This window comes from Struthio camelus, chromosome 7 (genome assembly GCF_040807025.1).
Source record: "Struthio camelus isolate bStrCam1 chromosome 7, bStrCam1.hap1, whole genome shotgun sequence".
Taxonomy (NCBI): Eukaryota; Metazoa; Chordata; class Aves; order Struthioniformes; family Struthionidae; genus Struthio; species Struthio camelus.
The window spans coordinates 33126922-33142233 of record NC_090948.1 but is presented as its reverse complement, the minus strand read 5'-3'; the positions used below and the strand labels follow the sequence as shown (position 1 = coordinate 33142233).

The following is a 15312-nucleotide window of genomic DNA, read 5'->3' as shown; positions in this document are numbered from 1 at the left end:
TCTTACCTCTGCTACAACTCACTGAACAATTTGCATCTTATGAATTGGAGCCCTAAGTCATGTTCATTTAATCAACTACTTTGGTGTTAATGCTGATGAAACCATTTCTTTGGCAAAAGGTAGTTCATGTTTTGTAACTCTGATTCTGTACGCTTTTCCCTCAGGAATAACCTCTGCTTTTATTTTTTCCTAAATAGTTTTTTTTTTTGCATGAATGGAGGTTTATGAATGAAATCAAAAATATATTTTTATGGTTTTATTTCAAATCCTGAAAGAAGCTGCAGAGAACATGTATGTATAATAAGGCACGGACAAGCTGATCAATTGTAAATAAATAAATTCTGCTATGGTACTCAAATGTATTTTGCTTTGTCAAAAATTGTTGACAACCTTTTCATATTTTAAGAATTTCTTAAGTTACAAAACAAGAAGAGTCAAGTTTTAAAAACTGAAATCCAATCTTTTCTCTTAATGTTCTGAAATTTGCATAGTTTTGTACACAGTTAAAAGCACATTACTGAATCAATAAAGATGTTCCTGTACTAAGAGATTTATTTCAAAGATGCTTGTTGTAATAGCTTCATACTAACTAGAACATTATTGCTCTTCTCTGAGAAGAGTTGCATCTTGATCCATGGCAAGGGGAGTACCTGTTTGTTTCATTTGCCACCCACCCTGCAGCACATCTAGTAGTGCCTGACCTTCTGGTAGGCGGGTTCAGTTAATTAATGCAGTGGAAAATTCCCCAAGGTTAGTAACCTGTGGAGTCAGCTAGCTGAAAGATCCCAAGAGAGGGTCAGATGAACATAGGAACTGGTGAGATGGGGTAGGTGCATGTGTTTGAGGGTGAAGAAAGATACTAGCTCTTTCAGCAGTAATAAGCAGGCAGATTGGCTTACACCTGGTGTGTAAGGTGACTCTAAATATACTGGAGTTTACATCAGTACGAGTCATCGCTTCCTGAAGAGAATTACCTGGTCACCGGACTGAATAAGCTTTAGAAGGAATTCTTTGTGCCGTTGGTGCCGTTGCTAGATTCTCCCACGTCGATGTTTGCATCATGAGACGTCTGTCAAATGCAGCAGTGATGTCAGTGCTCCTTGTCCTGAAATCCTTTTACCTTCCGCCGCTGACTGTTCTTTTTCAGCTGTTTTCAAAGTCCTTGAAGACTGTTGCAGATAAAACCAGGCTCAGTGTTGCACTGAGCATAGATGCAGTGATAGTAGTTGGCCTGCAAAACTGCAGCTTTGCTGGTGGGCTGTTTTGGTGGCTCAGAGAGGATGAGGGCCAAGCAGTGAGAGTTTTTCAGGTGCTGGTCTTCACAGAAACCTCACAGGAATGTTACCTGTATAGAAAGAGTTCATGAGGGAAAAGGGCAAATTATGATTACACGCCAATGACTCGGGTTGCTTGGTTTTTCCGGAAACTTATAGAAAGGGAAAGACACGTGTTTCTGGCCTACTGCCACTGTTCAAGAATGGGTTATAGCCTCAAGGTATAAGTGGGAAGCACAGGGCTGAGTAGTTCCCCAAGGAGCCGGGTGTCTATTGGGCCTGGTAATGAGGGGTAAACTGTAAAAGAATATAGTAGAAGTAGTATTTAACAGAAAGATAGGCAAAAAAACTCTTGGATACTTTGGGCCTGTTTTATTAAGTCTGGAAGGGATGGATGCTTTCTGACTAGATTAAAGGAAGACGAGAGAATTGTGCAAAAGGGCAAAATATTTATGGGGGGGGAGTCAAAAAAGAGTATCTGCAGCTGAAAAGCAATGTGCTTTGATTACACACTGCAGCAGCTACTGTGTGGAGTTAAAACATTTGAGGGGAGAAATAAACTATGTTTACGCTAGAAAACTGTCAATATGCTTCCCTGCAGTACTTTGGGGACCGTTCCCTAAATAGGAGTGCATTCAAAACCGGGGTGCTTAGGCTGCTTGGTGGTTTGACTGGAGCGGGATGCAGAGTTAGGAGTTCCTTGGCAAGATCTGTGAATTTAGCAGTTGCAGTGACTTCCTCTAAGTTAAGTGTGGTCCTTTAGCTTGAAGCAGTAGGAAAGGAGGAGTAGAATTATCCTATGACAATGTAGTAGGGTTTTTGTGGAACCTAACCCTGTTCACTCGTAAAATTGTTCTTCATTTACGTGCAAAAAATAGTCCGTCTGAAGTCCAAAGAGAAAATGTCTGGACATTAACAGCTCCGAATTTTGAGGTTGTCATTAGAGGAGGGCATGGAATAAAAATTTCGGGTGGTAATAACGTAGACAGGAAAAAATGCCCTTGTACGACATAAGGAAGGTAAAGAGAAGGAAAGGTAGAATTTTAAAATTTAAGATGTGCATTTTGTTTAATTATGCATTCTGCATCGGACCTGAGCTGTGCAGTTGCTGGCCCTGCTTTTGTTTTGGGAGGAAATTGTCTCATGCTATTATTACATTGTTTTCAAAGGAGCATAAAGAAAAGGTTGAAGACTTGACAGCTGTGACAAAGTCCAGTGCCATAATGTGTCATCAGATAAGTGATACTATATGGTCTGTGGCAGTCAGCAAAGCATGGCAGCCACTATTCATATGTCAGCTTTAAAAGACAGGAAGTGTTACCCGAAGGGGAGAGAACATCAGAAGTTGACAGCCTGTTAGACGTCTGAGGTTAAATGTCATCTTTTGAATAGATTTAACTTACGTATTCATTTTATTTTGTGTATTGAGGTCTGAAATTCCAGTCTTTAAATGCCCATTTTGTTATTTAGTGGCACTTAAAACATTGTACCTGAGAAGAACAGGACAAAGTTTCCTGCTAGAGCAGAAGGTGTGAATGGTTTTGTGATAGTTTTCAATATCTGTATAAAAATATAAGTGTACCTGTAGCCAACAATTACAGAAGAAAGACAAGCATCTTGTTCATTCTTTAACGTTAAAAGCAGTTTGCTTGTTTGTTTTTTTTTTTTTTTTAGTAATAAGGTATATGTTGCTTGGATTCCTCTTCTCCTAAATTACATTTTCAGATTAGCTAGGTCTGCTGTTTTCTGTAAGTTCTTGTTTCAATTTAAACTTGTAAATTAAAACCTTGTTCATATTTCTCCATAAGCAGCATGTATAATATATGGAAAGTAACTAGGGTTACTGTTGTAGATATTGGGATTGTTTGCTGCCCAAGCTTTTTGTCCTTTGAGCTTTTGGTTGTGTGGGTTTTTCATTTGTTTGTGTGTTAACTTTCTGAGCACCCTTTTATATTTTTTGGAACAGGATGGAATGGAGCAGAGACATTTCTATAGTTATTTTAACGATCTTGTAGAGAATTGAAGTTGTTAGCTTTCAAACAGTATTTTCAACTTGTTGTTTATGGGGAACAGTATGCTGTGAGAAGGAAGCAAATTATTTTCCTCTTCTCAAGAAAACTGCCAGCATTTTCTGTTACACTCTGAAGTTTGTGTGAAGTTTTCCATAGAAGAATGAATTATAAGGCTTTGATTGTACGACCAAAAATATCACTTTCTGTGATTTCACTCTCAGATGTTGCAAAGATTGCAGGTAATACTTTCATGAGATTTCATCCATTCTTTCTACTATTGTTTTTGTGTGAAATCAGTAGCATGTCCAATTACGTTCTAACAGTTTTATTCTGAAGTGAGTATTTTTTGATTTTTAAAGCCTAGCTTTAGATTTTGCATGGTTGTAGTGCAGACGCTGGTAAAAAAAGTTAGTCATCTCAGGTACAGATTCACTGGATGTAGGGGAAAGACGTAAGCAGAAGACTGAACTCTAATCTTTGTCTTCTGTTCCCCTGCTGTTTTGCAAATTGCACGTTCTGGGGAAAGCCATCCGGTTTCTCTCTACTTTTTGCTTTAAGTGCAATATGCAGATCTAACAGCCAGTCATACCTAGTGTGTGGCTCCCTAGATGAAGAAAAACTGCACCGCTGCTTGGCAAGATGGAGAACGTGCTTTTTTCTCCTTGATCGTACTGCAGCCTGTTCATATGGCAGAATGTGAGACTTTTGAGGATATGGCATGCTTTTGTGTTGCCCAGCATATTGCAACTGCACTGATTTATGTTGCTTTTCTCTTCGCTACCTCCCATGCATATGTTTATCATAGGTTTTCTTAGAAGAATGCTGCCCTCCAAAAGAAGCCTTTGTATCTTTTGAAAGCATGTTAAAGTGTTCATTGATGAACAGAAGTGATATTAGAAGGGAAGGAAAGCTAAAATTCCAAACAAGAAAGAGAACTAGTTGTGCCAAAGTGACCACTCTGCCAGAAGACCGTTGTGTTGGACAGCGTATCTCACATCTACCAAAAAGGGTCTAGAGGGAGGATACAGGCAAACACAGGCCAGTAAGTCTGGCTGTCCATTCCTGGTGAGGCAGTAGTCTCTGTTAAAGACTGATAAAGGTCAATGAGCATATGGATAAACACAGTCTGGGAAAAAGACCACAGCCTCTGTAGAGGAAAACCCTGCCTTTCTACCCTACTGCAGTTCTGTGAAGGTGTTTGTAAACATGTGGAGAAAGGAGATCCGGTGGATACTGTGTGTGTTTATGTTGGAGGGCAGGGTACCTCTTTTTATTTCTTTCTTTTTCTTATTCTCTCCCCACCCCCCTAAAAAAAAAAAAAAAAAAAAAACTTTCCTGGTTCCACAGCAATGGCTAGTAAGGAGAGTTAGTTGCCGTGGGATTAGAAGAAATCCATACAATTCTCTTTATGGGCTGAAAACTGGTCAAAGCGTGGGACAGCAAGGGTTTGTGTTTTAATGATCAGCCTTCAGGATGGAGAAGAGCCAGTAGTAGTGATCTCCAGAGATGAGTGCTGGGATGAGATTTATTTAATGTTTTTGTTTATGATCTGGAGAAGGTTTTGAGGAGAGAAACCTCAGAGTTTGCAGCTAATACAGAGGGCCTTCAGGTACTCAAATCCCACATTGTTGGAAGAGCCTTTTGGAGTTCTTTGCCAAACCTGAACAGGAGGGCAAAAAGATGGTAGATGAGCTCCAGATGAGGAGCAGTGCACGGTACTTGAATCTTCAGAGGAAGATTCATCTAAAGCCTAGTTACGTGATGTTGAGCTTAGAACTGGCAGTTGCAGAAAGGAGATCCTGGACTCGCCAGTGGCAGCTCTCTGAAGAGCATGGGCTCATTGTGCTTTGGCAGCCCAACATGCCAACAGTGAGCCAGGGAATAGGGCAGAGGGGCTTGACGCGACTTGGTCTTGAGTGTGAAAACTTTGGAAAAACCATGTGAGACCTCGCTGCACTCATGTTTGGAGCGTTGTGTCAGTTCTGGTCTTTAAACCTCAGGGACAGCGGGTAGAAAGAGGGACAGCTAAAATAGTCATGGGGATAGATCAGCTATCTTAGGAGAAGAGGCTGAAAAGGCCGCAACTTCAGCTTGCGGGCACTTGAAGGGACAGGCAAGGTGCACCCTTTGATGTCTGTCACCCAACTGTGGGGCTGGGAGAACATGCAAGGAGTGGCCCTGCAGAGAGGGGCCAATCTCACATGCTCTTCTTAAAAAGTGTTTCCTGTTGCTGAGGTCTGTTGATCTAACCCAGCAGTGCATTTCATAAATCCTTACCAGGAGCATGTCGTAGGTGCTTCCCTCAGGCTATAACCTCAATGTGAAACTAAGTAGTTCCGGTACTTTAGTGTTTACGTAGTGATTCATATCATTTGAGAATCTTGTTTGTTATTTTGAAAAAGTCATTGCTTATGACTCCAGGGTTCCTTTGTATAGCGTATTTGATGATGTGTTTTCTCAACAGCAACTTTTGTGAGAGAGTTGTTGCTCTGTTTGAATTTTGTCATATATTGTGAAGCAAAATGCAATGAGGTATTGTGATGAAAAGTGCTAGATGTGCATTAAGCTAATAGGACCTGTATTTTTTCCTCTTGCTTCTTTTGGGCAGGTTCTGTTTTCACAGATTTGTATGATCATTGTTTCTGGAGTAAAAGGTTTTTTATTTTTCTTTTTAAAATTTTTTTTATTTAAACAGATTCTTGAAGATGCAGAGGCTCAGCATTTGTTTCAGTCCATTCTTCCTGATATGGTGAAGTTGGCGCTTTGTCTCCCTAGTATCTGCACACAGGTAAGTAAATAGAGCTAGCTGAGTGCTCTGTGGCAGGCAAATTTTCTGTAAAGTGTAGCTAATGGCTAGGGTCAAAATCCAAGGGCCATGTTTTGTTTCTTAATAAAGGTTGTAGTTTCTGTGTTGAATGTAGTTGATGGTTAGGGAGCAGAACGAAGAGTACGCGTCTACAATGCTATAAGAGTGTGTTGGGAGCAGGACCCAAAAAACCCTCCCTATCATATTTTTAGCCTCAACTTCAGTTATGCCTTACTTCCTATGTGCTGGAATTGCCTCTTGTTTTTCTTTAGTAAAACTACCATAGAACTTTTCAGATTTGAAATCAGTTTTATCAATTGAAATATTTCAGACATCTTAAAACATCTGACTCCTACTTTTAGATATTTTTTTAATCATACAAGTAGTATCTACATAAAGTCTTCCTTTACTTGGGAGCATGCTTTACTCTTGTCAGAGCCTCACAATACTCTTGCACATTCAGCCCTTAACTACTTTTCTGTTGTTATTATGGGAGTCAGTCCTGTAGATACTAAAGCTGATAAAAGGCTTATTGTTGTGAATAATTCCATTGAAGTGAATAGGACTGCTCAAATAAGTGAAGATGTAGCGTATGATGAAATACTAGCAGGGTAAGGACTAATTTATAAGCTTCTTTGTCACAGTTTTCTAAATCAGCTTTCTTGGACTGGAGCAGGAAAATCTCACCCTACTTTATTATGCGGAAAGGTTGTCTACAGTAGACGTACAATTTCAAACAGTGTGAATATTTCTTAAGTTTTTTTTTCTTGTTACTTGATGGGGGGAAGCTTTTGAGAGTGCTATGAAGTTTCTGAATGTAGTAAAGTCAAGTACAAAACTCCAAGTTCGTTAAGTAATGCCTATTCTGAAGATGATATACTGCCAAGCAGTATAAATGGCTAAGAATTTCTTTAACAAGCTAAACAAATGTAAAGCTAAATTTGATGTTTCAGTGTAACATACTATCCCTATTTTTGTAGGCTAGTAGAATTTATTAGAGAGAACTTTTCAGGGTCTTTCCCCCTCTATCTGTGTGTTCTCAGACATTATAATATAGCTTCTTAATTAAATAACCAGAAGGCTGAATGAGATTCAGTGAATGTGAATATAGTAATTATAAGAATGAAGAAGGACTTCCTTGCTTGTTTTTTGAAGACTTCAGGGTCAGTTATAGGGCCACATATTCAGCTGCTTAAATTAGCAGCAATTTCTGTCCTCACAACTAAAATGTAGCTTCTTGGTTCCCCTGGAGCTAGACTAACAGCAACGGAGAATGATGGAAGAACAGGTGAAAGCTATGTTCTTTTCCTACTGTCAAGTGGGTTTGTTATAATCATTACTGGACTGTTTACTAAGCAATTGTTTGTTTGTTTGTTTGTTTCTTCTCTCCTAGTATTATCACATAAAAAGTCTATATTTAAAAAAAAAAAAAAACCTTGAACGTGGCAAGAGAAAAATTCCAAATCAGGAGACAAAAGCCTGATAAAATGGAGGATGAATGCCACTTTTGGTTTGGGGTTTTTTCCCTTTTGTTTTTTAACTGAAGAACCTTTGTCTAGAGTAAAATAAACTCTGAAAATTAAAACTAATATGAAGCTGTGTTTCTTATTCATTCTGATTATAAAAGGACTGATAATCATACCCTTTCTGCAGAGATTATTGGTCTATTCCTTCAGAGAGGATGGGAGAAAATTCAAAACAAGTTACAGGGTGATTATTATTGGAGTGACTTCCACCTTTCTTTTTAAAGTGTAAAGTATAGCCATCCTAGCTCAAAGTATTCCTTAACTATTCTTAACTATATGGCTACTTAAAGGGTTGGGGGGGGGGAATGTTTTTTTTTAGTTCAATTTTTAAGATTGCCCAGGGATTGCAAAATCCCATCTATTTTTTTTTCCTCCTCGTTTCCCTATTTTCGTTTGTTAAGCTGTGTTTTCTTGGTCAGTCTTATTATTGATTAGAAATCTGCAGTTTGTCAAGCGAGTTTTTCCCGGTCATCTTGAATATACTGTTCTTGACTTTAATGGTGCTGCTGATTTAAGGGTCCACCAATAGCCTAAATTACTCTTGCTCTAATTTAACAAATGTAATTTTGTGCTCCTGTTTTTTCATTGAAAATGGGTAAGCTAATTATTTTTCTTTCTCTTTCCCTCCCTTCCTCCTTCCTTTCTCTTCTCCTCCGTTCCCCCCACCCCCCCTTTTTGTTCCTTCTTGGTAGCCGATACCTCTACTGAAACAAAAGATGAATCACTCCATCACAATGTCACAGGAACAAATTGCTAGTTTTCTGGCCAATGCTTTTTTCTGCACTTTTCCACGTCGCAATGCGAAGATGAAGTCTGAGTATTCCAGTTATCCAGATATTAACTTCAACAGGTATGGCACTCTAGGGTAAATCGAGCTGATAACCTTTGAAAGGAAATACTATTGTCATTTAAGGGAGAAGCCTGTTTCTTTCACGTTTTTAGAAGTTCATTGACACTAATTTCAATAGATTGCTTCGTGTCTCCTCTTTATACCAGTAAGAGACAAGACAACTATATAGCTGTGTTATCAGCGAGAAATAAGGGTTTTATGGACAAAAAGATATGCTTAATATTCCAATTTTTTTCCATTGCACCCCACCTCTCCATGCCCCCCTCCCCCCCATACTCTTGCATTGGCATAATTAGGCTGATACAATTCCCTACCTCCTCATAGCCATTCATCTAAGAACGGCATATTTCAGTTGTGCCTTGAGAGTTCTTTCTATATGTACTTACATTAAAGATCAGTGTTGCCCCTGGCCATGTTTCTGTCTCCTTTGTGTCAGCAGTGGTGAACTGCGCATTAGGTCAGATCGATAGGACTTACCTCTTTAGGAACCATACAGTCTCTTATCGGGTCAAGGTGTTTGTGGAACTACATGTTAAAGTAAACCTATCTTTTTTTGCCACGAGTTAGCCTAAAAAGGTTTTAGGACCACAACAAGAATTTAATTAAGGATATTCTGATTTCTGAACAAACTCTTAGTCTTCTCTCCTTGGTGCTAGTTTAGACACAGATTTGATTTGGAAATTATTTAAATCTGCTCCTTTCAGTTATAAGGGGAGGAGCTCCACTGTTGATTAAAATTGTTCACACAAACTTGTAGATTTAAAATAAAAAAGAGAATTCTTGTTCTGGGCATTTCCATTCACGTTTCTTCCTCAGTTTTTCTTATTCTCCCGCTGTTAACATATGTAGTACATATGCTCTGAATTATAAGAAACACTATATTACCTGTGAACCAGCACACTGGATATTTGCATCGTAAGAGCTATGCTAGGCTGGCGCTTTTCAGATTTCGTGCTTGCTGTCATTAAGGCCTAGCACAGGTTTCTCTACAGCGCGTATTTCAGGAAAGAGAAAGGAGACCAGAAAATTTTTCTGGGAAAAGGTTCGCTGATTTGCTGTTGATCCCAGAAATGCAGAGTGGACATTCATGCTCTATATAATTCAGCATATTTTTCCACCATAAGTTCATAAAGAAATACAATGATAAGTAGAGAGTCGTTCATTAAAAAAAGATCTATGTTCAGAGCGGTGGAAGAAGACACTAAGGTTGAGGTGAGCTATTTGAACGCACCAACTGTGCACTTAGAGCTGAACGTTTTCTTAAAGGACTTAAAAGATACCAATTTTTTCTGCACCTTAAGCTTAGTATAAATCAAACAGTTAAATTATTATCAAGTACAGCATAAAATGTTGAAAGAGAATTGAAATCACTGCAGTAATGTCCTCGGAACGTTGCACAGCAATGTAAAGTCAAAGCAATACAGTGTACTCTTAATGGTTAACTCGGCATAATGTTTTAAACTACTTTTAAAAATTCTTGACAAGTTATAAGGTAAATAGTTTACTGCCATAGACTCAGAGATCTAACAACCAGTGTAAAGAGGTAAGTATTCAGGATTTTCTGCCTAATTCTGATCAGTCTTCCTGTTTTTTCTGTCTTGGCTTCTTAGTCCATATAGCACAGTTGCTATAAACCAAAGTAAATTCCAACAATATTCTTTAAAAGGGATAACACGGCACACAGCCTTCTGGCTCTCCTCTTGCATTATGTATGAGGTAATGCTTGGCATGTAAAGTGGAACGCCACCCTTACTTGTTTAAGTGTGATAATATCGTTGCCAAACTAGAAAGAAGATGGGAAGCTGATGTCTTCTGGTTCCTGAGAATTAAAAGCAACTCTTCCTCAGTGTTGGCTAATTTGTGTGTGTGTTGTATACCAGTGTAGTCTTCTTTTTAAATACGTTTTGGTTTAATCATTTGTTGGACCAGGTATAATATTTCTGTTCTTTGTGTCAATCTAATGAGCAGATTAGTGAAAAATAAAAAATGAAAAATAGAGCTGTGACTCAGTGAATAGAATGGAGTGAACGTATCAGAGTAAAAGATGATTGATAGAATAAAAGCAAAGGAGATTGAAGTGAGCGAGCGATGGAGAAACTACTACAAGAATTTACACCATTTTCTGTCGTGCTACTTCATGCAATCTGACTTCATTTAAATCTAAAATGAGAGAGAAAGGGCAGGAGGGTGGACTATATCCCATTTTTCTCTCTTTTGTCAATCCTGTCTTTTCTCACTTTGAAAATTTAGCTCTTTGGTAGCGAGGAAAGACCATAAAATACCGTATTTTCAACTCTTGTCTCAGATCTGTAAAGAGGACAAAGTTTGGCCCACTGCAGTGGGTGTTTTCAGATTTTACAAAATGCACCAGCGTGTTCGTGCAGTGAGGATGACATGTTGCTTGAATGCTGGCGCGTGTGCTAGTGTCTGCTTCTGATTGGAAGGAAAGCCGTTTCATGGGTTAGTGTCACATAAAGCATTGGTGCTTCACCTCTCCTTCTGATGGTCATGCTAGATTGCGTGGGGTGGGGGGGAGTGAGCATTTCTCTTTTGACACTGACACACTCTAGTTTAATAGTATGTTGTGACACAGAGTGTCTGTTTCGATTGTTCATCATGCTACAGAGTCAAGTAGCTTGTTTAATAAAATACTTGCTAATTTAGTTAAGTTCTTCTCTTTTGGACTTGGCAAGGATGGGCCTCTTATGGTTCTGAAGTCATTAATAACAGTATTCATTAAAAATGTAGTTATTATAATGGCATTTAGTCTAACTTTGAAAGTTGGAATGGTTATGAATTCTAGTTGATAGAACGTCATCTATTCAGTAGTCCAACATTAAGTCATGCAAAATTATCCTAAAGCATTGTTTCTGTTCAAAACATCAAACTAAAACAATACTATGCTCAATTTTTCTTTCTAAAATATTTTTATAATATTTAACATGGAAATTGATAGGGTAGCCTTATGCGAAAATATCCCATCGCAAAAGAAAGACATTGTTAAGCTTGCACTTTTGTCACTATTGCTGAAAAATTTTCCACAGAAGTCCCATGCTGACTGAATGTAAAGCATGAATTGCACTGACTTTTCCAAGATCACTTTGTGGAGATGATCTCTGCAAGATGATCTCAGAAGAGTCAGTGCAGTTCATGCAATTCAGTTGTGATGGCTGCTGTTTGAAGCAGTTTATTTTGGTGTCCCTTTTAATGAATGTCCTTTATGAATAGTTTGTTTAAAGTAAAACTTTTCTCAGAAAAGAAGAAATGGTTGTTGTCTCTCTTCTTTTGAAATTTGTTAATGTCAACATTGAACTGTTTTCTTGCAATTTTTTTTTTTTTTGAGTAGATACTGAAAGGGATACAATCCACTGTCACACACTTTGTTCTATGGGACTTTTTTCTCCCTCCCATTGACTGAGTTATCACATTAAGAGGGAGGTCTGATAGGATTTAGTAATTTAGGAAACTACCAAGTTTGATATATGCAAAAGCAAGGTATAAGGGCGGGGGGGGGAACCCTCTTGCAATCCTGAATCGGTCTTCTAAATGACTGGGAACGTGACTGGTTTGTCAAAGACCCCCATTTTGCTTTTGCTGTGCCTTTAATCTGCTTTTGATCCATTCTTCGCTGTAGAAATAAGTTACAGAAGTTACAGTAACCCCTTCCCTGTTCTGCTTTCAAAAAACTAAGCTAATTAAACTGGAGATACTATGCCTCTGTCGAAGCTCCCGTCAAAGGAATTCAGGTCATATTCATAATTAAAGATAGTATATCTAAGAGCGTATACCTGCTGGATCTTTTGGCATAGAGTGAGGCGCTCTGGAACTAGCAGTACTCTGCTAGGACTGAATTTCTTCAGTCTTGTCAAGCAAGTTTTTAAAGTAATTTCAAGTGATTGGAAATGAGAAAAAAATACACTAGTTAAGATATATATGTATTTTATGGAATGTGTAATGTATGAAAGGAAATGGGCAAACTGTATAGTACATTTATACAGGAAAATTGAAATCTAATTTAGCAGTAATGCAATTGTCTCTTCATAAACAACATCAATTCTGCAATGCTAATGAGTATTCCCTGGGGAATATAGTACCCAGTGCCTTTGTGAGAACTTGGTTTGGACTGACAGATGCATCGTTCCTGTGAAAAGTGACTCTAGGTTTTTACAGATACTAATGCTAAATACTGAGCCTGTTAGTGTTCTAATTAGCCTTGGATGGTATACTTAAATTTTAAGTAGAGTGTTATTCTCTGAAAAATTTAAAGTGGACATTTGTATGTGGTAGATGATGAAATACTCTTTAAATAGCCAACTTCAAAAGGAAACAATTCTTAACATGTCCAGAGTAATTAATTTGCTTTAGTGATTGAAACAGTATATTGATGTCTGAATGCTTTACTCTTTTGGTAACATATTCCAGAATTTGACTGTAATGTGGGATGTCTCTTGTTTTAGATGCTCAACATAAAACATTTTAGCTTGCTGTTCTTTGGTGTTGAATACTCGGAGTCAGCATCTTTGGATTTTGTCAAAGTCAGGATGTGATCTTAAGTATAAAGTGATGCATTTAAGATTCCTAAATCACCGATAACTCTTTCTAAAAAGAGGTTTATAATCTTGTTGCTCCACATTACTTGCCAACATAAACAAAAATCCAAAATAAAAAGCTCAGAGAATAGGGATGTATGTAAGCATGTGAGAAGGGAAGATTGCAAAAAAAAATTGTATAGCTCTGTCTCTGTATGCTTATACAAATCTCAAAGAAAAGTCACTCTTTAATCTAAAGATGAAGTTCTAATTAAACATAAGATGTTGAGTGGTTCAGTGTTCTTAAATAACGTCAAGACTACAGTTGAAAGTTATGACATTTGACAGCAAATACGAAATTGCCTAAGAGGTTGAATTATTGAAGGTATTGTTTTTCTCGTACTTTATGCCAAAGGAATTCAGAACCTCTAAATTACTTTCTGTGTAAACGAAGAAATAGAAGGCTGTTTAGAAAGGCGGAGTGCATGTAGTTAAGTGGAGAAGGCATGCTAGGCACCAGAACTGAACTGATGTCACTGTCCCGACGCGTGTAAGGTTGCGCTAAGTTTTCCTGTCAATAAATACAAGATCTAGCCAGATAACGGCATTTGGTAGTGTGCTATCACACGGTGGGTTATGTTGTCTGCCTTTCATCTTTCTGGGCGGATTTTTTCGACTACCTAGATTATTTTGATTTTGATTCACTAAAATTCCAAAAATTCATAAATTGAAATTTCAATGTTCTGAAAACTCTTATTTAATAATCTTTTAGCACAAATGTCTCCTGAGCCAGGACAGGATCTGGTAAATGGCAAAAGACCAAGGGCATTTTATTTTGGGGGGTTTTTGGATCCATGTTTTTAAGCAGATGTTACTGCACTTTCATTAATGCTTTATTTGGTGCTACATTCTGATCCTCCTTTAAAGGGTTTTCAGTGACAGTGGGACTTAGTGTTTATATTTTATATTGGATATAAAAATTCCCCATTTTAAATTTGGTTGGATTTCCTTGTCTTACACTGTGTAATTGAAGTATTTAATGATCTAAGGTACTGTTATTCACAAAATACAGTATGTAAAGAGTTATGAAACATAGCATAGCCCATTTCTCTTGATAATGGGAGTATAAACAGCAGTAATGAAATATTTATTGCAGCTTCGTTCTAATGAAAAGTCCTTGACCGGTAAATGACTGGAGCAATGTTTCATCTTTTCACTGAAGTCGAGTCGCTTTAGTGTTGTAGCACTGTGGTTTAAAATGCAAATAAATGTTTATGTAAAGGGGACTCCATCCCAATATATAATCAATTGAAACAGCTTCCTCCAAAAATCCTTCAGTAAAAGGATATAGGTAACTAATGTAATTCTGATTGTTGGACCCTGTGTGGTAGGCTGAATTGCTATCATATTTAGAGAAAGATTGCTTTATCCTGAGTAATCATGTGATATGTAAGTAAGTGCATGTGTGCATATATGCAAATATGTGTAAATGTGCACATATACATAACACACAGAAAAATTTCATACAGATTCTCTAGATTTCCGAGACAGTGGATGTGCTAATCTAACATCTACAGGTAGTCTGAAATGAAATATGCGTGTGACTAAAGCTACTGAAGCACAATTGAATAAAAATACCGATTAATGTAATAGAAGCAAATTGAAGCAAAATGTTTTGGTCAGCTGTGCCTAGTATTGCAAACTGAGGCCTACCAATACTTTATTACAGGTACGATACAGTTTTTGAAAAGGGAGAGCTTTTTTTTCCCCTCTTCTGTTCTTGGAACTCTGTGGGGAAGAAGAAAACTGCGAGAGAAAGAAGAGGTGCTTCTGTTTGCTTGCCAGTATGACTGAAGTCATCCAAAGTGCTTCGTTTCTTGGGCCATGCAGCACTAGATTAGTTTTCCTTTAGGGTCCCATGTAGCAGTATGAAATATTAGCAGTTCGCATTGAGATTGCTAGCAACTGAGAACGCCCTTAATCATCTGGAGAGTAATACGAGAGAGTAATACAAGAAACATACACAAGCATAATATCTCCACTCATACACGTATGCGTCAAGTGAGTTTAAGTTTGAAATTAGCAGGATACAAAAATTAAGGTGTTTCTTTTATTCTTCAAGTGTTTTGTCAGTCTGTAGGTTAGGCTCTGCTTAGTGATTAGTACTTTCTTGAGGTTGAAAGTAATGTCTGTTCTGTATTTTCATTTCTGCCTTAACTTTCCCCCTTTTCTCTGCTCAGTAAGTTGCCTTACTGAGTGAAATTCGTCTATCTATACCTGTTCCTTACAAATCCTTCTTACGCTTTTTTTGTAGG

The 15312-nt window shown here is 37.9% G+C and overlaps 1 protein-coding gene across 3 annotated transcripts in view; it reads left to right on the top strand.

Annotated features, from left to right (window-relative positions):
- PARG (poly(ADP-ribose) glycohydrolase) overlaps positions 1-15312 on the top strand; it is a 76849-nt gene that overhangs the window by 30240 nt on the left and 31297 nt on the right. For all 3 annotated transcript variants that reach the window (XM_068950641.1, XM_068950643.1, XM_009685638.2), the window contains 2 exons: positions 5982-6074; positions 8311-8468. In XM_068950641.1, coding sequence (XP_068806742.1) covers positions 5982-6074; positions 8311-8468 — 251 coding nt within the window. The remainder of the gene's footprint in view (positions 1-5981; positions 6075-8310; positions 8469-15312) is intronic.